This window comes from Bactrocera dorsalis, chromosome 1 (genome assembly GCF_023373825.1).
Source record: "Bactrocera dorsalis isolate Fly_Bdor chromosome 1, ASM2337382v1, whole genome shotgun sequence".
In the NCBI taxonomy this organism is placed as follows: Eukaryota; Metazoa; Arthropoda; class Insecta; order Diptera; family Tephritidae; genus Bactrocera; species Bactrocera dorsalis.
The window spans coordinates 40,951,710-40,978,551 of record NC_064303.1 but is presented as its reverse complement, the minus strand read 5'-3'; the positions used below and the strand labels follow the sequence as shown (position 1 = coordinate 40,978,551).

Sequence of the window (26,842 nt, the reverse complement as noted above, 5' to 3'; positions counted from 1 at the left end):
TTTTATCCCCGAAATCCGGGGGTGCTATTTTAAATTTTACCCATTACGCCTAATATTATCAAACAATCAAGTGATATACATATGTATGTATGTATGTATGTTATATACTTATGTACCTGCTTTTAAAGCCATCGAAATTTATGTATTTATTGTACTAAGTGCGAAATCTGCAATATAATTTGCTGTTCTTTGTTTTTATATAAAACGTACCTCCAGAATTCCAAAGTCCGTATTTCTCCCTGCATATTGCGTTTCGGTTGCAGAGTGCTCGAGAGCCGGTTGTTGATCGCATTACCATGCGAGTCTTTTCGCATCGCTTCCAAACGTTCGAAAAGTGACATAATGTGATAGTCAATGTTATGCTCCAGCGGTATTGTGTGTAAACTTTCATCAGTCATTGTGAAAGCTTATTTGAAAAAAACGTTTTATATAAATTTTGAAACAAGCAATATGTACTATTTATTTATTTCGAATATTCTGTCAACAGTAAAAAAGTTGCTCGCGCACAATATTATAGTTTAATTTTATACATAAATGCACTCATTTGTTAGTATGTATGTTCATATTCGTTGTGAGAACTGTGCGCATTAAGTTTTATATGTGCAAATTGAATCGAATTGATTTTAATTGATTTTTTTGCTGTAGCCCACTTTCACTGCTAGTTTCTTATATCAATAAGAGACACAAAGTAGAAAATGAAGAAATTGAATTATCAAAATAGAAGGCATTTATATGGTGTTATTATTTCACTTTGTTTCTTCACGGCATTATATTCTTATCCGTTAGGTAAACGACTTCCACCGCAGCACAATTTATATTAAGGATGCACAGATAGCACAACTGCACTGAACCACTGCCGCGTTACTACAAACATTTCTTCGTGAAACTTGATTTCGTTGAACCATAATGCAATGCTACGCGGTTAAAAAATTCAACAAACTCACCACCTACGATGCATACGCCACCGCTACACACAAAAACCACCATCAAACACCACCAACACTTTGTCATAGGAACATGTGTTTGGAATTGAAACGCCGTAAACAAATGGTGGAAACGACATTTTTCCCCGCTTTGTGGCAAGTGGAATTCAACCCTATTTTACTTCCGTTTCATTTCATAAGCCGTTAAATTTCATCTAGTTAAGGTGGTTTTACCGTGCGATTCTGTACTGTGATACAGTCGCAAGTCTCTAAAATTGAGATTTTAAATTAGAAAAAATTTTTGTGCCTTGAGACGATTTTGCAATTTTGTAAGGAACACTCACAAAAATGTCTCAATAGAAAACGAGCGGGTCTAATCAGCTATTTCATTTTACTATTTACAGATCTATTTACACTTGAATGAAACTAAATATGCCCATATATTACTATTAAATTTTCTATAACATAGTCAAAAAGCATAATTACCAATAAAATTTAAAATATATCGCTCATTTGCTGCAACGTCGTCATAACTCAAAAAACGTGATTTTTGAGTTAATGCTGCAGAATTGTTCGTTATATCATACTTCATATTGAGTGAAAAATTCATATGAATACCTCTTATATGCTCCGCTTGAGAAGAGGTGTAAGGTGGGAGTCACCGTGTAAGGTTGTAGTAAGTTGAAAACTTTAAACGCGTTTTCTGGCGAATCGATTTTTTTGAGTTATGACGACGTTGCAGCAAATGAGCGATATGTTGACTTTGTTTCAGAATATTTACGAAACTTATGTAAAATTTATTTATTTTTAAATTTTTCGTGTTCGAGTTGCTTACAAAATATAAAAAAAACGACAATCGAATAATATCTGTCATGATCTCTATTCAGTATATTAAAAATGGCAACCAAGACCTCTTTAGTGACGTGCTAACTGTCAGCTCACAAATTTGATACAATATCTTGTTATTAAAGAAGAAAAAAATTATACAATAAAGTATTTTTATTTATTTATTTTTTTATTTACATAGTTATACAACTCAGCTTTTTTTACAAAGCTTTGTAGAAATAAATTTTAGTTTTCACGTTTTGCCTGTTTTCTCACTTGAGAAGCCTTCGAAAAAGTCTTTCGGAAGGTACTGAAGTCGTGACAATCGTTATACGTTATGTTGAACTGTTTTGGTAATTTCTGTATAAAATCTGCCCAAATTGGCTTTTAAGTGGATGGATAGTTAATCGGAAACGCTTTCCCTGCTTTTTTTTGGATTCCCAATTATTGTGCACTTATTTGTGGTTGTATCTCCAAAGACTGAAATCTTCTAAAGTCCCGGATCGTATTCGATATGATTTTCGCCATGACTAATATTTATAAGTACCTTAACTTTTTGGATAACTTTGCGCAAGCTAGCGGATCGTTGAAAAAGTTTTTTTTGAAACGTGTGTTCAATAGCATGGAAATAGATAAAACTGAAACATTTTCAACAACACCCATTCGTTTGTTGATTTCCTTTAGTGTGAGTTTTGTACCTCCAATAAAAACGGTTCATCAAACAAACACAAGAGTCTTGATTTCTCCCTTGGCATTTATTTTGTCGCGAGTTCAAGCGGACTTAAAATGTTAAACAGTGATGACACAATGTTAAGTTTTATGACCGTGAGCATTGGAGGTGCTGTTTTAGGTCAAATTAGTATTTCATTGAGAGTGTTTTAAGCCTAAAATTGGCTGAACCATATAGTAGGTGCGTTGTCACCGTGTGGGCACGTCCTGTATTAATTTCATTTCACCATGTACTGATTTGCGCAAATCATCACTTGCATCACAGAACTATTACCAAAAATGTGAAAAGTGTACGGTTTAAAAATTTATTTTTTATTTTTTAACGACGAATATGCCGAGAATATTATGTACAAATTTTGAGTCAATTATACTCAAACTAACGGAATTACAGCATTTTAAACGACCGTCCGTGATACCTGACTTTGAAACTTCAAATCGATTTGTCCGAAAACATTATTTTTGAAGTTCGTGAACATTAGAACTCAAAATGTACCTAACCGATCCTTTTGAAAATTTGAACATTACTTCTTCACATAAATCAACAGGCAATCAGATGGAATTTTTTTCTATTTTTTATTAACAAATTAACTACGATATTTTGAACTAAAATCCTGCAAAAAATAGAAAAAAGCTCTTTCTGATTCCCTCGAGAAATACATCAGCTTTAAAACGCTTATCAATTTTTTTTGTTTCAGATGATCCGCTAAGCTACTTTTTTCAAGGCGTTTCTAGAGATTCACCATCACAGGCTTATTTATTAATATTACATTTTTCATTTTCTATCAATTGCTAATATACCTCAAAAGTTGTACAATAATATGTCATTTAATTTAATAAAATTATATAATATTACTCATGTCGCCGCAAAAAAACACAAATATATCCTTGTTATTGCTTTCCATAAAAATATAGAAATGTTGGACATTTCCTTTCTAAAATGGTCTAAATGAATTAAAATTAAATTAAAAAAGTTATGAAGAGTTCCATAATTAACAGGAATTAGAATTAGTTATCGTTAATTTTATCATTCGTTTTGTCTTCAGTGGGTAAAAGAAGGTATTGTAATTAAGAACAAAAAAAAATGTTAAATTCGGCTGCACCGAAGCTAATATACCCTCCACATGTGCATTTCTTTTAGTAACTATGTGTCCAGTTTGTATAGAAGCTATGTAAGTATATGCTAATGTAATCCGATCTGAATAATTTCTTCGGAGATTACATTGTTGCCTTAAAACATAATCTATACCAAGTTTCGTGTAGATACATTGTCAAATGTGAAAGTTTTCCAAACAAGAACTTGATTCCGATCGTTCAGTTTGTATGGCAGCTATACGTTATAGTGGTCCGATATCGACAGTTCCGACAAATGAGCAGCTTCTTGAAAAGAAAATGGTGTTTACAAAATTTCAAAACGATATCTTAAAAACTGAGGGACTAGTTCGTATATATACATACAGACGGACAGACGGACATGGCTAAAACGACTCATCCCAACATACTGATCATTTTTTATATATACACTTTATAAGGTCTCCGACGCTTCCTTACAAACTTCGTGACAAACTTAATATACCCTGTTCAGGGTATAAAAATAGGAAAAATAATAAGCAGATCCATGAAAGCAAAGGATGTCAAATGCCTTAAGTTATAGAAATAAAAATGAACGAAAATGCCAAACACCCAATACAGCAAAATTAAACCTTTTGCGTCAGCCAGGGTCATCAACAATGAACTAAATATGTCGGTTAAAACCGAAACTCCTGTCCACTATTAAAAAAGGAACAAGTTGAAGCCCGTATATATTTTCAAAAAAGAATAACACCTGATCCTTGGCTAAAAGGCGAAATTTAATGTGGTCAGATGAATTCAAAATTGAATTTGCTAGTAAAAGTTCTAGAAACTTTTTCGGTCGTCTCCTTGAAACGATATAATCGCTGATTTCCAACAAAAACGGTGAAACTTGGCGGCGCTAAAATAGGGTAGGCTTTTTACTTAATTGATACAATTATCTTGATTAAAAGCATCATGCCTAAGGGAATATAATATTTATAAGAGTATACTAACAAGATAACGGTCCTAAACATATCATCAAGTACAAAGAAGTGGTTGTAGGGTCAACGCAATTAAGGGTAAGCCTGAGTGTGTGCTTCCTTGCCTCAACTCCAAAAATAAACCTCAGGACCGATATAAAAAAGCGTTTAGAACGAAATCCTACCAGAAAATTGTGGCAGATAGTGCAAAAGGTTTGGAAAGGATTACCATTTAAACGACGCTAGGATCTCCTAAAGTCTTCATATGTACAGGAAGTGTAACACTATGTTAAAAAGCAAGAAGCTTTTCAATGAAATATGATTTATTTTATTATTCTGTAAAGGTTTGAAACCATTTTAATTTAAATGTGCGATATTATAACGAATTTAAATATATTCCTAACCACTTAACTGAATATGAGTGAACCCCTAATATAAAGGTATCCACGCCTACAATTACTTTTATTTATTTACACAATTTAAACTTATTCCCTTTGATTAAATTTACATCTCAATTAAATTAAGCTACCGAGTCAAAATTTTTGAAGATCATATGAGAGATGAGTCCAAAAAAGTCATCACGATTCTATAACAATGCTCCAAAGATGGTATTAGAGCTACTAAATATTGCTGTAGGAACACCATGCTCCGATATTAAACAAATACATATCATCTTGATAGATTGATCATAGGGTCAAAGATACCAGGAGTGCACTTATCTTTTGTCGGAGGTTGGTTAGCTAACTGGCAAATAAATGTAAATGAATACTAAGACCAGAAAGATGCCAACCGTTTAACTGAATAACACAATACCTTAGTTCCACAAAAAAATTAAAGTCCCTCGCGAAGAGAAACCATATAAATTAAAATAAGAGCAGACAATTTAAAGTGGCTTTAAAACAAATTCTAAACTTTGCATTGACAACAAAGTTATTATTAAAGTCGATTTAGGTGTATGGTATTTAACTATAGAGTACGACCTGGGCAACTAACATTGCCTTAAGATAAAGGGGTCCACAAAGATCTTTGTATTCCTGTGGTAAAGAAAGAAGTAGAGAATAGCAGAACAATTCCATAATTCAGTCTCCAAAGAAGAGATCTAATGATCGACGTATTATCAAACAGGCTCAAAAAAAATTGTTAGCTTTTCTACAAGTTTTAAATAGATTTAAAATTTATTATTTATTATTAGGCTTTAAACGTACAGATTCAATAGATTGAGTAATTAAGAACACATTAAATTAAGCGAAAATAAATTAACTGGCATAACGTCATTCGGTAACAAAAATTATGAATATGTCACAGAGATTTGTGTTAGTTAGATAGATTTCAATATACTACTATGAGGAGAAAATTCATCGTAAGCATAGATCCAAGACTTATCGCCAGTCTTGTCCGAAAAAAGAGTGATTTTAGAACCAATCGTGCTTTCACTTTTCTTTGGGCCAAATGATCTTTCAAATTGTTTCCTAACGATGCCAATAAGATCTTTGACTATTAATCGTCGATTCTGAGGCACCAAAAATTTGATTCTGCACACAAATGCACTTTATACATATACTTCAGAACTTACTCTTTGTTGAATAAGTTCTTTCATTGTAAATGTACTTCAGAAGAACAAGCTTACATAAAGCCATATATGTATATAAATAGCCCAAAAGTCACTGACAGTTATACCAACGTAAAAAAATATTTCCACGAATGGTTTTTTGTGCAAAATTTAAATTAAACAGTCTTAGTACTAGTTTTGGTCCACATTAGTAAATATTTATATGTGAATATGTGATTATATGACCTTAGGTCATATTTCATGCCAATTTTCATTGTGATCCATTCATACTTTTCTCGAATAAAACATTTTAAAATGTTTTGCAACATTTTTTTAATCTTAGACAACTAGAGACAATAGAATTTAATTCAGATGTAATACTAAAAAGAGCTTTGTTAAACTTCATACCGACTTTATGAGCAACAAGAGAAATTAAAGACAGTTAACCGATACAGCTAACACTTTAAAGCCATCAAGTACACTTGTTGGAGATACTTTTAATGAATATTTGGGTTAGAGCTTTTGGAACGATCGTTGAAACAATCGCATTTTAAGAGGAACGAAGTATTGTTTCGTCAAAACAGTACACCACATAACAAACAAATTAAATTGATTTCAAAATTTCATGTATTGAGTTGACACCAGCTAGCAACTGAAAAACTGAGAAACTGATTGCTGAAATAAATTTGGAATTGAATTATAAAACTCAATTTTTCAAAAATAAAATCTTTAAAGCAATGGAAATTTTACAGGCTATCACACTAAAATATGTATATGTATCTAACCATATTAGTCTCAATATCTTTATGCATTCACTTATAAATTTATATTTTAACATCAATAAAAATCCTTAACATGATGAAGTGATCTGAATGCGAAGTCGCGTATTTTTATAAACATATTTTTGAAACTTACTGTTGAACTTACAAAATGCTCGTTTGTAATCCGATAGCGGGCTCCTAGCCACACGTCAAGTTATTGTCACTAGTGCCTTTATTTTAACGATCGTAATATCGTAAATAAACCATTTGTAAAAGTCATGGTAAAAAGTGGAATTTGTTTGTAGAGTGCAAGTGCAGGAGAAGTGTTCTTGCAAATCGGAAACACAAAGCAAATTGGACCACATACTTTATTTGCATTAAAGTTAATATTGTCCAATTCTCTAACCTAGGTGAACTACACTTTGCCTGAGTACTTCTTTTTACAAGATTATCCTAATTTTAAATTCACAAGGGATGACGCTCCGCGTAAATATCAATGTATTTTTGGTTTTGTTCCGATTGTCAAATGTGTGATGCCCATGCTATATTAATTCAATGTAAAACACTTTAAATTAAATTGATACGGTAAATCTCGTGTTCAACCCTTTCACTCATAAATCCTTATGTTAGCGTTAAGCTTTCAAGTGACACTATTGCATTAAAAAATAAAAAATATTTATATATGTACATATACAGTTTTCGATGTAAGAATTATTAGGGTAGATAATTTTATGATGTGGATATCAAACAAGTAAGGAAGGGCCAAGTTCGGGTGTCACCGAACATTTTATACTCTCGCATGATAAAGTAATAATCGAGATTTCCTTATCCGTCATTTACATATTTTTTTTTTATTAATAATATAATTAGAATTAAATTCTGAGATATTTACCGATATTTTCGGTGGAAAATTATGTTAGGTTAGGTTGGGCACTGAGGTCTTCGTGTTCTATATCAGGGACCTTGAAAAGTTATAGTCCTATCACGACAATTTTTCCACAAGAGATACCCCAGCTCAAATACCGTATTTATGTAAAGTTTTATTCCGCTATCATCATTGGTTCCTAATGTATATATTATACAGAGAAGGCATCAGATGGAATTCAAAATAGCGTTATATGGAAGAAGGCGTGGTTGTGAACCGATTTCGTCCCTATTTTGTACATGCCACCAGGGTGTCAAGAAAATATTATATACCGAATTTCATTGAAATCGGTGGAGTAGTTCCTGAGATATGGTTTTTGGTCCATAAGTGGACGACGCCACGCCCATTTTTAATTAAAAAAAAAAGCCTGGGTGCAGCTTCCTTCTGTCATTTCTTCCGTAAAATTTAGTGTTTCTGACGTTTTTTGTTAGTCGGTTAACGCACTTTTAGTGATTTTCAACATAACCTTTGTATGGGAGGTGGGCGTGGTTATTATATATAACTCTTTATCTGACTCTTTTAGTTTTAGGACTTACAAACAACCGTTATGTGAACAAAACTATAATACTCTCTTTAGCAACTTTGTTGCGAGAGTATAAAAAGAAAAGAAAAATAGCACACAAAATACCATAGAAGAACAATCACATGACTCTTACTCATCATATCTTTCTATCTTCAGGTTAGAGGTTAGGAATACTAGCCTGAGAATGATTAAAATATATATTTATAGGTATATAGTTCGTTACCCCCTCTCATTTCCATTTAAGGGTTAATGCTATCTTGCACTATTACATAATGTGTATAAAAAAATAAGAAAAATTGAGTAATGTTAAATTGGAACACCTTAATGTATTAAAAGTGGTGAATAAATGACAAAACCCAGATTCTTTGCTTAACCCTTTCGTCGGCGATTTCAGCGTTATTGATGCTAAGTCATTAGACCGATATTCAGATGCAATGAACAGCAAAAATATTTCAAAATAAAAAAAAAAACTTGTATGTACATATGTATGTTTAAGCATGTAAATCCACTGCATGAATATGCAAATTTCATCCATGGATGCGTACAAATAATACTTACTATAGTGAATGTGTGTATCAATTTCAATCGTAATTGTATTACTGTATTAAAAACAATATAAGATGGTAAATGTTTTTGATTCATACACTATTTTCACATCTCACGGCGCATCCTACAAATCGCAGGACCCTTTTTCGTTGAATAATATTTTGCATGCATTTTTTATTACTTTCAAAACATTTTGCTATAGAGAATAATACATACTTAGTTTTGTTAACTGTAACGAGTAATACCAGAAAATTTATCTAGCCTGCGAAAATTCAAATTCGCAATACTTTTATTACAAACCTCGTGTAAATTGTTTTTATATATTGGTCACATGACGAGTTTTAATAAAACTGAGAGCCAATCTTGAATTCAATAGCGGAATTTTTATACTCTTGTACCTTTGCTACAGATTATAATAAGATTTTTCACCTAACGCTTGTACGTATCACCTAAAACTAATCGAGTTAGATATAGGGTTATATATATATGTACATATACATATGTATGTATTTAAATGATCAATATAAAGAGACGAGTTGAAATCCGAGTGCACGCTGTCACTTGAGTAAAAATTGAGATAACTTGATGAAACTGGGTATGCGCATTCCTTGACAAAAAAAAATATGAGTTTGTAGATGGACGTAACGTATAAAGTGCTATAACTAAGCACTAATAAAGATATTTTCAATTTGGCACAGCCTATCGCAGAAGCAGGGGCCACCTGATGGCAAAAAATTTTGAAAAAGTGGGCTTAGCTCCGCTTTCTAATAAGTTTAACGTATATATCTCTTAAACAGTATGGAAATGAATGAAGTCGGAAACCCCATGAACGGTACTATAAAAAACTATTTAAAGCGATAATCAATAACTGAATACGCCGGAATCGTGAAATTTTACCCACGAGATGGTATGGTAAGGAGTTAATGGACCGGGGTAAAAATTGGAGGATGAGCGTCGCACCTTCCACTATTAGGTAAAATTACATATCTCGAGACTCACCAGACCGATTTTAACTACATTTGGTACGTGTTTTTCTTATGACATTCTTATGTTACAGCTAAATCGGATTACATCCACGCCTACTTCCAAATATAACACAGTTTTAAATTCCCTCTGATTGTTTTTTTCCAGTATACAAATTAAATATAACGGGATAAAACTTTTCACGACTAATGCATTTAGGGTATGCCACCCTATGTTCCAAAATTGTTCAATTCGAACCAAAACTGTTCAAGTCCCTAGGTACCGAATATGTAGACTTCAGTGCTTATAGTTACCTTTTTACCAAAATTTGAAGAGAATCCTATCATAATAATAGTGTGGCTGTGTGTTACAATAGGTTTGAAAGTTCGGTTATACCGGAAATTACTTGTTTTTAATTGATTTTTGCAGATCGCTGGACAAATTTTCAACTTTAATTTTTACAGTTTCCAAGACTATCACCCTCTGGACTTATTAAAATAGCGTTTCATAAATACGCGACATTAATTTTCAGCCAGCCTTTCAAAATACCAGAATCTGAACTGCATAAGTATTTATATAATGGATCCCGCTTGATATTTGGTTTTTGTTGCAGAAAAACATATAAAAAAAAATGATATTTTTATTTTGACCGCTAAATCATAAAAATATTATGCGAACTTTCAATTTTTACACAAACAAAACGTGAATGGGCTGGTTTAGCAAAGAGAGGGACAAATTGTAATTCTAAATTGAAGACACTTAAAAGAAACAAAAAAAAATGTTCGAAACCCGGGTATTAGCACAATTATGTACATTCTAAATTCTAGGCGGGCAGTATATTAAACTTTGACTTAATCACATTAATAAATACAAGTATATCTATGTACATACAAATAAACCTTGGATATCAATTCAATTTAGACATCTATGAAACATTTTAGATTTTAAAAACAAAAATAATACATAACATTGAGGTCAAAGCAGAGACATTATTAAAACAATTTTGTTAAAAAAAAGCATAAAGGTACAAATTTTATGTTCTTCAATAAAATTTAAACTATAAATATAATGAAATATTATGTATTGATATATTTTTTTATATCCTGAACAGAGTATATTAAGTATGCCACCAAGTTTATCACACCCAGATGGAAAATTCGCAAACTCTACAAAATATATACATACATATGTATATACATATGTACGTACTTGTATAAGTGATCAGCATGATAATCTGAGTCGATTTGGACATGCTCGCATGTACATTCCTCTGTCTGTATTTACACGAACTTATTTATCAGTTTTATAAATATCGATCTGTCATTTTGCATAGTCCTTTTTTCCCAAGTTGTTATCTTACTTATTATATTATCGCTCAAAATTAATTTGAATAAAGTCTTCACAGTTAAATAATATATTTCGTATCTGTAGCTTTACAGGTATATCGGTTGGGCCACAACTGCAACGCTGCTATATTATTCTCTAAACGTACGTTTACTACATTTACTGTGGGATGATACCTTAAAATTAATTCCAAAAAAGATAATACTATCAAAATACTATCAACAATAAAATATACCTGAGATAGTATTTCGTTAATGATTTACGAATAGTATTCTACTTAGAAATCAATCAAGAAAGACTAAGTTCGTGTGTAACTGAACATTTCATACTCTTGCAACTCATAAGAATCAAAGCCAGGGAAATACCTTACGTTGTAAAACGTCAACCACATTCGATCCAAGCAATTTTATATACACATATACTATATATAACTCATACACTGCCTGACATATTTGTCATAAGGATTGTTAGAAAAACGAAAACCATTATACTTACAAATGTAGTATGTGGGAGCTGGGGTATTATCGACCTATTTTACACATATTAATTAAAGGTTGCACGGACAGGCAGGCGGACGGACGAGCAGACTTACAGTCACCCGGATTTCAATTCGTCTCTTCGTCCTGATCATTCATATATGTGCTATATATAAGTATATAACCCAATATATACCACGTTTAGTTTTAGGTGATACAAAAAACCGTTAGGTAAACAAAATAATTAACTTTGCAGCATCATATTGGAGCAGTGTAGAAATTATAAACTTGGTCAAAGAAGTTTTACGGACTTTCAAAATTTATAAATTAATTGTTCTGCTATAAATTGATGTGAACAGATGGGAGTATGTCTGAAGGTTTAGCTTGCGTCTACTATCAAGTTCAGCGGTGCGCCACTAATTGAGGACCTGCACTTGTTTGCATGCGATTTTTGTTGTTTAAGTTGATACATATCTCCACTACTCACAGCCTCTGTAAAAAATTGTTACCCTTTTTTGGTGGTGGTTTTCGGGGACACGACGTCAAAGTTAATGATTGCGTATGTGTACTCTGACAAGTGTCTACATCTGGCCACCTTACACCACGTCCCAGTATTATAACCGGCTGCTACACTTATCACGCCAAAAAGCTACAATTGAAATTTAATTGTAAATAATCCCTCGTCGTCCTGTTTTTATTGTCACAATATGATATATACAGCACTTCGCTAGTATCGACCCACCCCGTTTAAGTTTTCGCGAATAATCAACAAAGAAATACATACAATTAATCAAATTAACACACTGACAAAAAGTGTTTTCTTTGCGGTTAGTGTTGATAGTTTCCCAAAGACAGTTGATGCGTCGCGGAGGTTGAACCTGCGATTATCGATAAAATTTTTATTGTAAAACAAATTTGTTTGCTTTTTAATTCAGAGTTTGTGAAAAAATGTAAATGTCAAAGTCGAAATTAGGGCATCTGTCGAATTACACAACTGATAAGTTTACGGTGGTGGTATCTTAAATGCATACAAACTTAAATTTGTATTGAAAAAAATCAGACGTGTTTGTCAATACATATGTACATATTCAACCACCAATCGCCTAGAGCTGCGAATATGTATGTATGTGAGTATATACTAACATACTATGTGTATTTGAGTGCGTATGTACAAATGAATGAGATTTAATTAGCGTTGGATATCACTGTCAGACAAAAGGTCAATTTTGGGGTCATATGAGACGGTTTGTGGTACTACATGTAAGTTACGCTATCACTTTCGTGAGAGCGAAAAAAAAATACAATTTTAGTTTTAGGCGGACAGCGATTCCGCGTTTATTGAGTTTTAATCAACAACTGCCCAACAATGTAGTTTACAAGTACTTATATTTATATTAAAGCTAGGGCTATGCACTTAATTATTTGCATCACCAGTTTATTGTACTGAGCAGACTGCTGCAACAGCAATATTGTTTCCGTTTGCGCTTTGCGCAAGCTATTCTTTGGAAAGTTAATATTTCTGCAATAATGCAATATTATTGATTTCCGTTGCATAAAAATTGGCACAACCAATATTGCAATTAATTCCGGGAATTTGAATGTTAACTATTCTTAAGACACGTGCCGGAAGTTGGCTGTGGGGTTACTAACATCTTTGGTGTTAACTCTTCCCCTCTTAAATCGATTGTCCCCAATCGGCGTTTTTGTAAAATATTCTAAGATATTGCGACTTGTAAAAATGGACCGTTTTTTAAATTTGAAACGTCTTCAGTTTTTCCTTGCGATACTGGTGATACATATAACTTGTGCTTGTGCTTAATTATGAATACCAAAATGAATACCACTAGTACTATAATAAATACTAGTGCGACATCAGTGCTTAGACTAATTATATGCGTTTTATAGTTTTCATTCACTAAGAGTTTAATGTGATCATCTTGATTTAATTGTTTTAAGTACAAAGATTTCAACTTTAGATTTGGAAAAGATGTATTTTCGTATTTAATTTTTGTTATCATATTTGGCAAAATAAATTGATCGAATGCTTTCATTTTTACATTAGAAAAGGTTTTATTCATTACTTTAATTTCACAGTTCTCAAAATTAATAAGAAAATTTCCTTTAATTTTTATTTTCGTTTTATTACAATTGTGTACAATTTCAGAATAGAAATTCTTAAATATTAGTATACCAGGTAAAATTTCGTTTACAACGGCTTCTTCAAAGATTTGCATATCGCAGTATGCTTCTTCGAAGTTTAGTATATTCTTTAAACAATCATCTACAATTTTTTTCAAATTTTGTTTCAGATTTTCCTTTACATTTACATTAAAAATATTGTTCATATTATCCACTAGTATTTCATAATTTTTCAATATGATTGTTTTATTTTTGGCATTAGGGATAGGCTCGAACAGGATTTTGGATAGGATATCTCGTGAATAGTTAGGAATTTTAAGGATTATGATAATATTCTGTTCTTGTACGGCGACGGAAACTTTGATGTTAGAGTAGCTGTCAAAGTCATTAATCAAGTTGAGTTCTGTCTCTGTTAAAATATCGGTGGGAATTATTCCGAGTTTGCTTGAAAATATTATTTGACCAATGTCGTCAATGTGGTCACGTAAAAGGGAAATGTCATTGTTAACTTGGTAAATTTGTTGCATAAATTCAATTTCGTCTTCTATTGTCATTATTTTGTTTTGGATAAAGTTCTTGAATTTGTTCAAATAGTCACTTATTACAATCTGTTTGTTATTTATGTGATTAGTAATGTTTTGTATTTGGGATGATAGTAAATTATTTACGAATGTCAGATTATGGATTCTATCCGTCAAGATTTTTCCGTTGTTTGAGAGGTATTCTAAAGAGTTTTTTATTTTGGTTTCGTCGTCACTGTCCATAGTACCTGCTACTACTTTAAGTCCTTTTCCTAATACATTTATTAAGCCTCTTTTATGTCTAAAGTGTGGGTTAAGATTCTCAATCTTCTTTTCTAATAATAAAAAATTCTTATTGACTGTGTCCAGTAAGTGCTTGCTTTCTATTCTATTGGCGGCTAGTCCTTGTATGTTGTGTAGGATTAGTGTCACTGTGTCCTCGTACGCAGTTATATTAACAATATGAAGAATTTTGCTATAGTGATCGATTACTTTTATTTCCTCCGTCTTGATGGGAATATATCCGTTATTATTTGTCAAGTCTTGTATGTCGATTTGTTGTGCTACGGTGGTGAGAATCGTCATTATTATGACCAAAAGTCTTATTGCTGTGCTCATTTTTCTAGAGTAGGAAAAGAAAAATTAAGCTCTTATGATAACCTAATATTATTTTTATGAATTATTCTCCCTGACTTTGTTTTGACTGTAGTGTTATAATTTTGTACTACGATTTCTTTCTTGTATCTAGCTGATAATTTATTTCCTAATCTACGATTTATCTTTACGAAAATCTCATCGCCTTCCGAATATTGTTTCGGTGTCAATCTGTTTTTATTATGGAAAGAAAGGTCGGCGGTTTGCTTGTCTTTTAGTTTTTTAATTATTTCTTGCCTATCAATATCTAGCAGTTTGGGATCGCTACTAACGCGTCTTCCGAAAAAAATTTCTATCGGTTTCCTTCCAGTGGTAGAGTGTATAGAATTATTATATTCTTTTACCGATTTTTCTAAAAGTTCATAAAATGTTCGATGCGTTTTTTCGACCTGAAGGCAACGCATTATTTCTTGAAGGGTTGAGTGAAACCGCTCTACTTGTCCATTTGAACAACTCGTATATGGGGGTGTTCGATGTATTTCAATACCAAACTCATTTTCAATCATAAAATTTAGTGTCTCTGAGTTAAAGGATTTTTCGTTGTCCATCACTATTGTTTCCGGTACTAAAGTGGAAAGAATATCCCTCATTGGTTGTCTGATATCTTCTGCTGCTCTAGACCGAATGGGTTTTGCTACTGCATATTTCGAAAATTTGTCTACAGCAGTTAAAATTAGTTCTTTACCGACCAAGAATATGTCTATGTGGACTATTTGTCCTGGAAATTTTGGGATGGGCGTATTTTGTAGTTGGGGTTTGGGTGGGTGTCGTTCGTATTTGTTCTCTTTACAAGTGGCGCATATTTTAATAATTTTCTTGATTTTATTTGCCATTCCGGGAAAGTAGTATTTTTCCAAAATCTGTGTCCTATTCTCTTTGCTGTTTCTATGAGCTCTGTTATGTGTTCTAATTATGAGTTCCTCCTGTTCTTGTTCACTAGTTACATCTTCGACTTCTGCTTGAGTGAATCTAATGCGATACTTACTAAAGTGCAAGGGGTATAGTTCTTGTATTTTCCCCATTATGGATTCTTCTGTTTTAATACAATTTATTACCGAAGGGTTGAGGTATCTTTTTAGGATTGAAATCAGATTTGCTTGAGAATATTCTGGTTCCGTTATTATATGGCGATGATACGTTGGGAATACTATTTTAAATTGGTAAGTAGAGGTTTCGCATCTCTTTAAGAAGATTTGATTTTTGAAAGCGTTAATAGGGGCTTCGATACTATATATTAGATTATGGAATGAGCTATCATCCGAATTTGTTGCTATAGACAAAGTGTTAATGTGCACCTCATTTGGTGGAATCCGCGATAATGCGTCCGCCACTACGTTTTGTTTGCCCGGTTTGTAAAAAAGTTCATATGAGTATTCCTCCAAAGTGGCTTTCCACCTCTTCATTTTTGAATTATTATTTTTATTGCTCAGCGCATATGTTAGCGGCTGGTGATCAGTAAAGATTTGGACCTTGGCAGATCCATACAAATAGTTTCTGAATGAATTTAAAGCCCAAATTATAGCTAGCATTTCCTTTTCGTTGGCTGCATAGTGCTCTTCGGCTTTATTTAATGTCCTTGAGATAAATGCCAGGGGCTTCGAATCTTGGGATAGAACAGCTCCAATAGCGAAATTGGAAGCATCTGTTACTAGCTCGAATTTTTTATTGTAATCGGGGTATGCGAGTACAACATCCTTTGAAGTAAGTGAGCGCTTGATATTATTAAAGGCTTGTATCGCTTCTTTGCTCAAATTTATTTTTACTTGCGAGGATTTGTTTTTTGAAATTCTACCCTCTTCCCCTCTTAAAAGAGTTGTTAGGGGTTTCGCTAACTTCGCATAATCCTTGATAAACTTTCGGTAGTATCCTGACATACCGAGGAAACTACGAAGATCTTTCAAAGTTGTGGGCTGTGGGAATTTGTCAATTGCCACAACTTTTGCAGGATTGGTTTTTACTCCATCCGGGGTGATAACGTAGCCAAGAAATTCTGCTTCTTTTTTAAAAAAATTACACTTGTCCAACTGGACCTTCATGTTGGCTTCTTCCAAGGTTTTAAATATTATTTTTATGTGATTAAAGTGTTCTTCTTGGGTTTTACTAAAAATGATGATGTCGTCAATATAGACATAACAACATTTTCCAATGTGTTCTCGGAGTATATCATCCAGCGCTCGTTGGAAGATAGATGGGGCGTTTTTTAAGCCAAATGGTAATCTTGTAAACTCATATTTGCCATTGTTAATAGAGAATGCAGTTTTCTCTATATCAGATTTTTTTAGTGGAATCTGGTGAAAACCACTTTTTAAGTCGAGAACAGTAAAGAAATTGCTGTTTCCCAGTTGAGATATAACTTCTGATATCTCGGGTATTGGGTATCTGTCCGCGGTTGTGACAGCATTTAGTTTCCTAAAATCTATGACCATGCGGTACTGTTTGTTTCCCGCTGAATCTGCTTTCTTAGGTACAATCCACACAGGGGAGTTGTACGGTGACCTAGAGGGTCTTATAATACCATCCTTTAAAAGTTTTTCTACTTGCGATTCTACCTCACTTTTTAATGATGCTGGATAGGGATAGAATCTCGTGTAAACAGGAGAGTCATTGATAGTCCGGATTTGTCCAACGACTTTAGTCGTATAAGTAAGTTTCTCGTCGGGCTCGGAGAAGAGCCTGGGATGTGTATTCACGATTTTTCTCATAACATCTCTCTGTTTAGGAGACAAATTTTCTTCTTTTATGTTAATAACGTTGACACTTTGCGAAGGAAGCTGTTTAAGGCTAACAGTAAAACCGTTTCTTAATACCATATAATTTTTGTCGGTGTGTATTATTGCTTTTAGTGCTCTAAGCGTATCGTTCCCTAAAATACCATCAAATGTTTTCAATGAAGGCATTAGGTAAAATCTTATTTTATCCTCGATTTTGAAAAGTTTCGCGTATGTATGCTCGCTGATTTTTATATCACCAATAATAGATCTAGCCTAAAAGGGACTCTCGTTTTCTATCCGTTTCTTTACTAATTCAGGCTTAACATAATTTTTAGAAGATCCTGTATCGACTAAAAACTTCAGAATGTTACCGCTCTCCGTCTTCACTTCAAAATAAGGGAGCGAAGAGCTAATCATGCTAAAAAATGGATGTCACTTGGTTCCCCGTATTGAACACTTCCATTATCGCTTTGCTCGACCGCCGTTGTATCTATGTGGAAAGTCCTCTGATTTTTGTTTGGCTGATAATTAGTGACCGATGGCGGTCTCTTGCCTTGGAGTTGGTTCCGATGTGACCTATTCATATAATTAATTCTACGCGAGTGTATACTCTGGTCAACTTCCATAGGCTCTGGCCTTGGTTGAGGTCTAGGTGGCCTGGGGGGAGCGTTTATATTTGGGATTTGTGCAGGCTGTTGTTGCCTGTCCAATTGGTATATTTGTGGCATATGTGCCAATTGAGGGTAAAACTCTTGCCTTTGAGTTTGTATTGGGTACCTTCTTGAAAAGGTTTGATTATTTTGGTACGTTCTTTTTAAGGTATGCGCATGAGTCGTGCGGAAATTTTGGTTGTCTAACTTAAGACATAGTTGAAGGGCCTGGGGCAGGTCAACAGGTTCCCTTATTCCTAGCAACCTTGGGAGGTCGCCATTCAACCCTCTTATGAAGGTATCTAATGCTCTGTCCCTGTAGGATTGTGTCATCATCCGCAAGGATTCATTACTCATTTCGAGACAACCTACTTTATCTAAAATTAAGGACAGATGTTTGTAAATTAGCTGGTAAAATTCTGCGACTGTATTTCGTCCCTGTATAAGAGTGGTCATTTGGTATTCTAGTGTGGACAGGTCGCGTTTGTCGGCGTAATGCATAGAAAGACATTTTGTTACAGCAGACCAGTCGAGAGGCGTGTTATAAGATTCTAGCGCCATGTCTGCGTTGCCCACTATTTTATTCCTAACCACGCTAAGAATACCGTAATACTTTGGGGTTCCTCTTAGGGGTTCGTATATTTTTAGGATCCGATCTACGCTTTTCCTCCATGAATTAAATTCGCCTGCGTGACCGGAAAATTCTTTCAAACATTTAACGACGTCGGGTATCCTATCTAAGTCTATTAAATTTGTCCTGTGGGTTTCTTCTATAGTTTGGTCAGTTGCTAAAGACAAACTAGCATTTGGATTAAGAGCTGCCTGTACTACTTGTGGTATTTGTTGCCTAAAAATGTCTGTTGCTATGTTTCCTATGAGAGTCGTTAAGTCGTCAATGCTCAATTGAGCGTTTCGCGCCGCCTGAGGGGTAGGTGTTGCATTATTTTGGAGAATTGGGGGGCGGACAAGATTGTCTGGATTTGCCATCTTATAATTGTTAATATAATTTTGTTACTTTAAAATTTTTCTTACTTTAATATTGATCCTGCTTCCTGGATGCTGATGTTCTTCTCAGGGCTGGTGTCCTCTTGAGATGTTGATTGATGCAATTTTTGGTATAGATATAACGGTTGTAGCCGCTAGGGATAGTATAATTGTTGGCTATAGGTGATTTTAGTACTTTTTTATTGTACTAATTTTTTCTCACTGTTTCCCTTAGGAGTTTGATTTTGAAGCCTTTTTTAGCTTTAAATGGTTTGTTTTAGAATGTATTTTGATTGTTTATATTGTTACTTTGCTTGTCGCTTTTCAGGCTTTTTTTTTTTTTATTTTTTTTTATGGTGACGATAAATTTAATTAGTTATCTTCGTTATTTTAACTATCAGTTTTAATTTTTTTTTTTTATTATACAGTGTAGGCTGGTACATAATACCACCTTTTTGCCGAAGCTACTAAGGGGCCTTCACAACTGCGGTTTTTTGTTTCTTCAGTTTTGGGTAATTTGCTGCAGGGTGGCACTAGCACACTGTCACTAGTTTATCACTTAAAGGTCACAGCACAAAATTAACGTTTTTACTGTATTTCACTTGCTTTTACCACAGATTTTGCCACTCGCGCACTACCGGTACTTTTTAGGTATACGACGTTCTATGCTTTACGCGTTACAAAAAAATTTTTTTTTGATTTCGCGCTTTACGCGGTATATTATACAAAACTTTACGTTTTGTATTTAGCTCGGGCGCCAGTTACGCTATCACTTTCGTGAGAGCGAAAAAAAATACAATTTTAGTTTTAGGCGGACAGCGATTCCGCGTTTATTGAGTTTTAATCAACAACTGCCCAACAATGTAGTTTACAAGTACTTATATTTATATTAAAGCTAGGGCTATGCACTTAATTATTTGCATCACCAGTTTATTGTACTGAGCAGACTGCTGCAACAGCAATATTGTTTCCGTTTGCGCTTTGCGCAAGCTATTCTTTGGAAAGTTAATATTTCTGCAATAATGCAATATTATTGATTTCCGTTGCATAAAAATTGGCACAACCAATATTGCAATTAATTCCGGGAATTTGAATGTTAACTATTCTTAAGACACGTGCCGGAAGTTGGCTGTGGGGTTACTAACATCTTTGGTGTTAACTTGTATAAGCATGTATGTATGTGATTAAGAGAGCTGTGTTTTATGCCTCGCCAATATCTCTGTGTATGACTGTTCATCACCCTATAAATATGCAATAGATCTATTGTTGAAGCATCATTAATGGATTATCAAAAATGGCAAACCTTAAATTTTTAAAGTCTAAGTTACATACATATCTACATACAATATATACTTAGGCTGTTCACGATAAGGTGGTTATCGGGTTATGTGGTTATGTGATTAAGTAAACAACAACAAAATGCGTTATGACAAAATAACCAAAGTTGACCAACCTAGACCCTTGTTTACAGATTATGTGGTTGTTTGCTTATTTCCAGTGTTAGAAAGTCGTTGGAATTTTACTAAATGGCAGCACAAAAAATAAATAAAACTAATACTATGTTCAGACCGACACTTAATCACACGATTTCGGCTGTTGAATGGATTATCCCACTAATCTTAAAAATTTATCAAGATTTCACCATACAAAAATGACAGTTCCAAATCACTTCATTGAAATGATTTGAAACTGATCCGCGCTAAATCTCTCTGTGCGACTCTGATTTTGCGCCATCTACTTGTCAGCATTGGAAATCTGTTACATTATCATAGCTGATTTAGACACTACAAAGGGAAAAAAATGTAAACAAACAAATTTATTTTAAAGCAATGAATCTAATTTCACCTGAAAATCGACCAAACAAATGAAAAAATTCATCCATTATTTCTATTATATGGAAAATATTAAAAAAAGACGGCTTTTATTTCAAAATACTATATGACAATCTTTTCTTTTGATAAATATTAAGCGATGTGAATTCTCGAATGACAATAACAGCTGTTTTTTGATCTTTCTAACGGCAGTGAGAACACTGTTGGGTTATGAAATGCTTAAATGTAATCTAATCTTTGAAATTTTCGGTCTGAACATAGTATAAGCGAATGGCATTTCCATTTAGATTTTCTTATTGGAAAATCTGCTATTAACAGCTGTTTTTTGTTTACAATCAGAAAATTATGCAAGATGTCTGCAAATTTTATACAAAGAATTTTTTGAACCCTTAAAATTCGGATTATTTAATAAGCACATACCTTCAATAAAGTCTATTTCCTGAATAGCAGAACTTATTTTAAATTCGATTATTTTGCCTTTTAAACTTTGTTTAGGCATTTTATAAGTTGGAATTTCATTGAACTAAAATTGTAAACAATGAACAGCTGTTTGTGTAAAAATAAGCAAATAACCATACAAAATAGGGTGCTCACGGAGCATAGAGGTTATTTTTAATCTAATAATCACATAACCCGATAACCACCTTACCGCGAACAGCCTAACTATACTTCCTTTTAATATTTTACATGATCGTGCCGTAACAGTGTTGTTGAACAGTTTTTTATACGCTTTGCTCAGAGTATTATAGTTTTGTTTAACTAACGGTTGTCGGTATCACCTAAAACTAAGCGAGATATAGGGTTATATATATATAAATGATCAGGATGACGAGAAAAGTTGAAAACCGGTTGACTGTTCGTCTGTCTGTGCAAGCTGTAACTTCAGTAAAAATTAAGATATCTCGATTAAACTTGGTACGAGTATATGGGTTCCTTAGTACAAACAAATTTCGATTTCGTAGATGGGCGCAATCGGACTACTGCCACGTCCACAAATCATTAACCGAAAACATGTAAAGTGCCAAAACTAAGCATTAAATTAAGATATAAAACTACAATTTGTTACAGAGGATCGCAGTCGCAAGTGGCACTCGTGGGAAAAATTTTTTGAAAAAGTGGGTGTGTCCTCGGGCCTTTAACAAGTTTAATGTAAATATCTACTAAACCACTTAAGCTACAACAACCAAACTTGCTGAATACCAATCTTATAGAAACTTCTAAAATGAATGGAACTTAAAAATGGATGAAATCGGAGGATAACCCAGCGCGATAAATCATTTACTAAATATGCCAGAGACTTTAAATTTTACTACCGAGATGGTATGAAAATTGGTCGATGGACGTGGCACTGCCCACTTTTTGGTGAAATCTCATACCTCGGGACCCGACTAACCGATTTCGACAAAATTTAGTACGTAGCATTATTTTGACATATGTATGTCAAACTGTGAAAATGGTCCAAATCGGACAACAATCACGCCTACTTCTCATATAGCACAATTTTAAATTCCACTTGGTTCGTTCAGTTTCCAGTACACAAACCAAGAAGCAATTAATAACAGGATAAAGCTTTGGACAAATAATACTTTTGTTACTAAGAATTTCTTAAATCCAATAATAACTGTTCAACCTCCTAGGTACCGAATATTTAGACCCCGGTACCTATAGTTGACTTTTGATCGAAAATGTTCGGTTAGTCCTTATTTGTTTAAATATAATTTAACGTATTTGACATTTATTGATGTATCATAGATTAGATAAGGTTTGGTTAGGATAAGAGGTTGATCCTAAGGAGAATCTCACTTGGATTCCTTAGAACGTTGTAGTGCCTAAAAATTCTTAAAAACTAGAACATAAGGCCCTTATAGATCAACAAAGTGCATTGAGCCCATCGCAAATTCGTTGAGACAGCTAATATGAGTTCGGTTTGTCTTCAACCGAAGGTAAGATTATGTTTCGGTCGTAGTCATGCAAAAGCTGGAAAATGGAGGAGAAGGTAAATTGATTTTTGGACCAACATTACTTTTTTAGAGAGTTCCCAACTGATGCCTTCCTTATTTCCTCCGAAATATATATCCTCCATGAAAGCTTTATATCAAGGATAAATTGAAGACGCGAATCTCCGAAGGTGGGGAAAGGCATGCTTGGGATCTTATTACCTTTTAATTAATAAAATAAATTTCAGTTTTATTTGTGTCAATAGCTAAGCCGCTCGTACGCGTATAGTTGAGATACCCTTCGGTTAGCTCATAGGCGTTGCTTGGAAATTTTCCTTTAACTGTAAGAACGACGACGTTCTGCGAGTTATTTAAGTAGATCAGTGTCTTTGTGCAACTCTATTCCGCTATGACTTTTCTGTCGCAAAACCCAAGCTTAGTATAACTCCAGCTTTTATTCGTTTGGGCTCTTTCAGAGCTCTCCTCAGCAGGTCTGGGGGAGACTCCACTTCGTCAATAAACCAGAGTTCTTTGTATTGCTTGCCGCCAGGAGCTTGTGGATTTTTTTTGGCTAAACTAGAAATCCCTTTGACGATCTACCCACCACGTCAGAGAGTCGACGTCCATTTTCGAGTGGATTTCCTCCTCTTTCTCTACCGTCTTCTCTTCCACTTAATTTCAGAATTATATTTTGCCGAAAGTAAATTATTTTTATAGTGAAATTATTTTATTTGTACAAAATATACGCTTTTATAACGGCCGTATTTAAAAGAACTTCAAAAGCAACTTTATGAAACCTGTGAATTGTTTTACGAAGAGGGCTGAAGTAACTTGCAATTTGATCAGCCAAATCAATTCCTAAAGTCAGAAAGGAATAAAAAATTAATAAATATTTAAGTACAAAATTTTTTAAAGGTCTTTACAAAACTTGTTTGCATTTGCTGTACTCTAAGTAGTATTATATTCGGTTTTAAGAGATCTGGGCCAAGTCTATTACTTTTTCCTGAAGGTACAAGTGATCCGTTACTTACACTGGATAAGAACATTCCGCGATTCAATGGTATTTTACCATACCCACATACATACATACATGACTATGGCGAGAAACTCCATGATCTTTTTGCGATCAGTATCATTCAGATTCATTCTACTGCTGCCGCGAGTACTGATCGTACATATTCTATTTGTCTTTTCAAAATCAATTACTTCGGAAGCATGACTTTTATTCCTGGTAAAAAAAAACGTTAAAATGCAAAGACCAATATGTAATTTTTGCTGGCCATCTGGTAGTAGATAATATATTGTGTGGGAAGAGATGGATTGCAATAACGTAACATTTTTTTCAGTTTCAAACGTGTGGAGAGTTTGGCTGAAAGCCAGACATGAGCATGAGATCGCAATTGGAGATCCTATTTAGCCACCTCGTCGAGTCTTGATCCCTTCCATTCGTCGGCAAACATTAATAAGTTGGACCTACCGAGGTGCCACCCGGCAATCTCGCACCGGTGGTCACGTTTGTTGGAAATTATCTTCCATCCATGAACTAAGTAGAGATTTCTCTACTAGAGCTGGCGATACCTATGGTTTTTGTTGGCAGTTAATTGTTACTTGCCTCTAGTGACGGTAAGACATGCTTTCCTGGTATTGCTCTCATCCTTTTCGGGGAACGATTTTCCCTAAGTGATGGTATCCATTCCGAGAGACAGTATAGCTTAGCCGAAGTCGATTCCGACCTGCTTTCCCCTTCGTCATTATTTAAATTTTTGACACTTTTGTTAATATTAATGTTTTTGAGTTCCCACTTACAGCCGCTATCTACCTCGTGGAAAGTCGCCTTATATGGTATCTGAGTTACGAGGTCAAGGCGAGGGATGACGCTCACGTTATGAGGCAATGCGTTCTAAGCCCACAACTTAATGATGACGGGAGGGGAACGTACATCTAGGACTGCCACGACTTTAACGGGACGGAGACAGTCTGGCATTAACCATCAGCCGTTTCTGTAAGGTGTCACCACTACATACTTGGGTAGCAGAATATCTCTAACGCGAGTTCAGGGTTCAAACTGATCCATCTAAAAGTCATGGGAATCTAATACTAAAGCTGATAATATTAATTTTTATTTACCTTACCTTTTTCACTTTAGCTCTACATAGTATGAACCGCAGAGTCATGAGTCAGATGGAGTCGTGTGTAGAAGTTCACGCAAGTGAGGAAAGTTCTTTGATCGTCATTCACGTGGCAGTGGCCAGAAACGATTTTTGTACATATGACTCAAGCAGCTCGCGACTTCCGGCCTTTGACCAAGTATCCTCTGGGTAGCCTAAGAACATCCGTTTGAAGGCGAGCTAAAGTGAGAAGGCGAAATATCCCCTACTTAGGGTTGTGCGCTGGGTTTGGGACCCGCCACGTAAAAAAACACCCCCAATGAAAATCAACAATCAGCCTCGGATGAGAGACCCCCCTTTTGATGACGACCATGGCAAGTGAAATAAGGACTACGAATTGAGGGCATGCACCTGGAATGTCCGGTCCCTTAATTGGGAAGGTGCCGCTGCCCAGCTGTTTGATGTCCTCGTGAAAATAAAGGCTGACATCACCGCCGTACAAGAAATGCGATGGACGGGACAAGGACAGAGACGAGTAGGTCCTTGTGACATTTACTACAGTGGTCATATAAAGGAGCGCAAGTTTGGTGTTGGATTCGTGGTGGAAGAGAGACTCCGTCGCCGAGTACTATCATTCACTCCGGAGAATAAACGTCTAGCCACAATCCGCATCAAAGCGAGGTTCTTCAACATATCGCTGATTTGCGCCCACGCCCCGACGGAAGAGAAGGACGATATGACCAAAGATGCCTTCTATGAGCGCTTGGAGCGCGCATATGAGAGATGCCCCCGCCACGATGTTAGAATCGTGCTTGGCGACTTTAACGCCAGGGTGGGCAAAGAAGGTATATTTGGCACTACGGTCGTTAAATTCAGCCTCCACGACGAAAAATCCGCAAATGGGTTGAGGCTGATCGACTTCGCCTGGGCCCGAAATATGATTATCTGTAGTACTAGATTCCAGCATAAGAAGATACATCAAGCTACCTGGCTGTCTCCGGATCGAAAAACCACCAACCAGATCGATCATGTTGTGATAGACGGAAGACACGTCTCCAGTGTTTTAGATGTGCGTGCGCTCCGAGGTCCTAACATCGACTCGGACCACTATATTGTTGCAGCCAAAATTCGCACCCGCCTCTGTGCGGCAAAAAACGCACGTCAACAAACACAAGGAAGGTTCGACGTCGAGAAGCTGCATTCACAACAGACAGCCGAACGATTTTCTACTCGGCTTGCACTCCTGCTCTCTAAGAGCACTCGGCAACAACTCGGTATAAGGGAACTGTGGGACGGAATTTCAAACTCCTTACGTACAGCTGCAACCGAAACCATTGGTTTTCGGAAAGTGCAAAAGAACAGCTGGTAAGACGAGGAGTGCCGTGTCGCAGCGGAGAGAAAACAGGCTGCCTACTTCGCAACGTTACGATCGACCACAACACGTGCGGGATGGGATAGATACCGAGAATTGAAGAGGGAAGCGAGACGCATTTGCAGACAGAAGAAGAAAGAGGCCGAAATGCGTGAGTACGAAGAGCTTGATAAGCTGGCCGACAGGGGTAATGCTCGAAAATTCTACGAAAAGATGCGGCGGCTTACAGAAGGTTTCAAGACCGGAGCATACTCTTGTAGAACCCCCCAAGGTGATCTAACCACGAAGCCCAGAGCATACTTAAATTATGAAGGGAACACTTCTCCAGCCTGCTGAATGA

The 26,842-nt window shown here is 35.0% G+C and overlaps 2 protein-coding genes across 3 annotated transcripts in view; one reads left to right on the top strand and one right to left on the bottom strand.

Annotated features, from left to right (window-relative positions):
• LOC105228626 (neurogenic protein big brain) overlaps positions 1-876 on the bottom strand; it is a 31,973-nt gene extending 31,097 nt beyond the window's left edge. Inside the window, exon 1 of one of the 2 annotated variants that reach the window (XM_049462520.1) lies at positions 211-876. In XM_049462520.1, the coding sequence (XP_049318477.1) occupies positions 211-398 (188 nt within the window). In that variant the 5' untranslated portion in view covers positions 399-876. The remainder of the gene's footprint in view (positions 1-210) is intronic. The other variant, XM_049462521.1, reaches the window with a different exon arrangement.
• The window catches only part of LOC105227099 (uncharacterized), a 401,109-nt gene that overhangs the window by 229,034 nt on the left and 145,233 nt on the right, over positions 1-26,842 (top strand). The gene's annotated exons all lie outside the window — the stretch shown is intronic.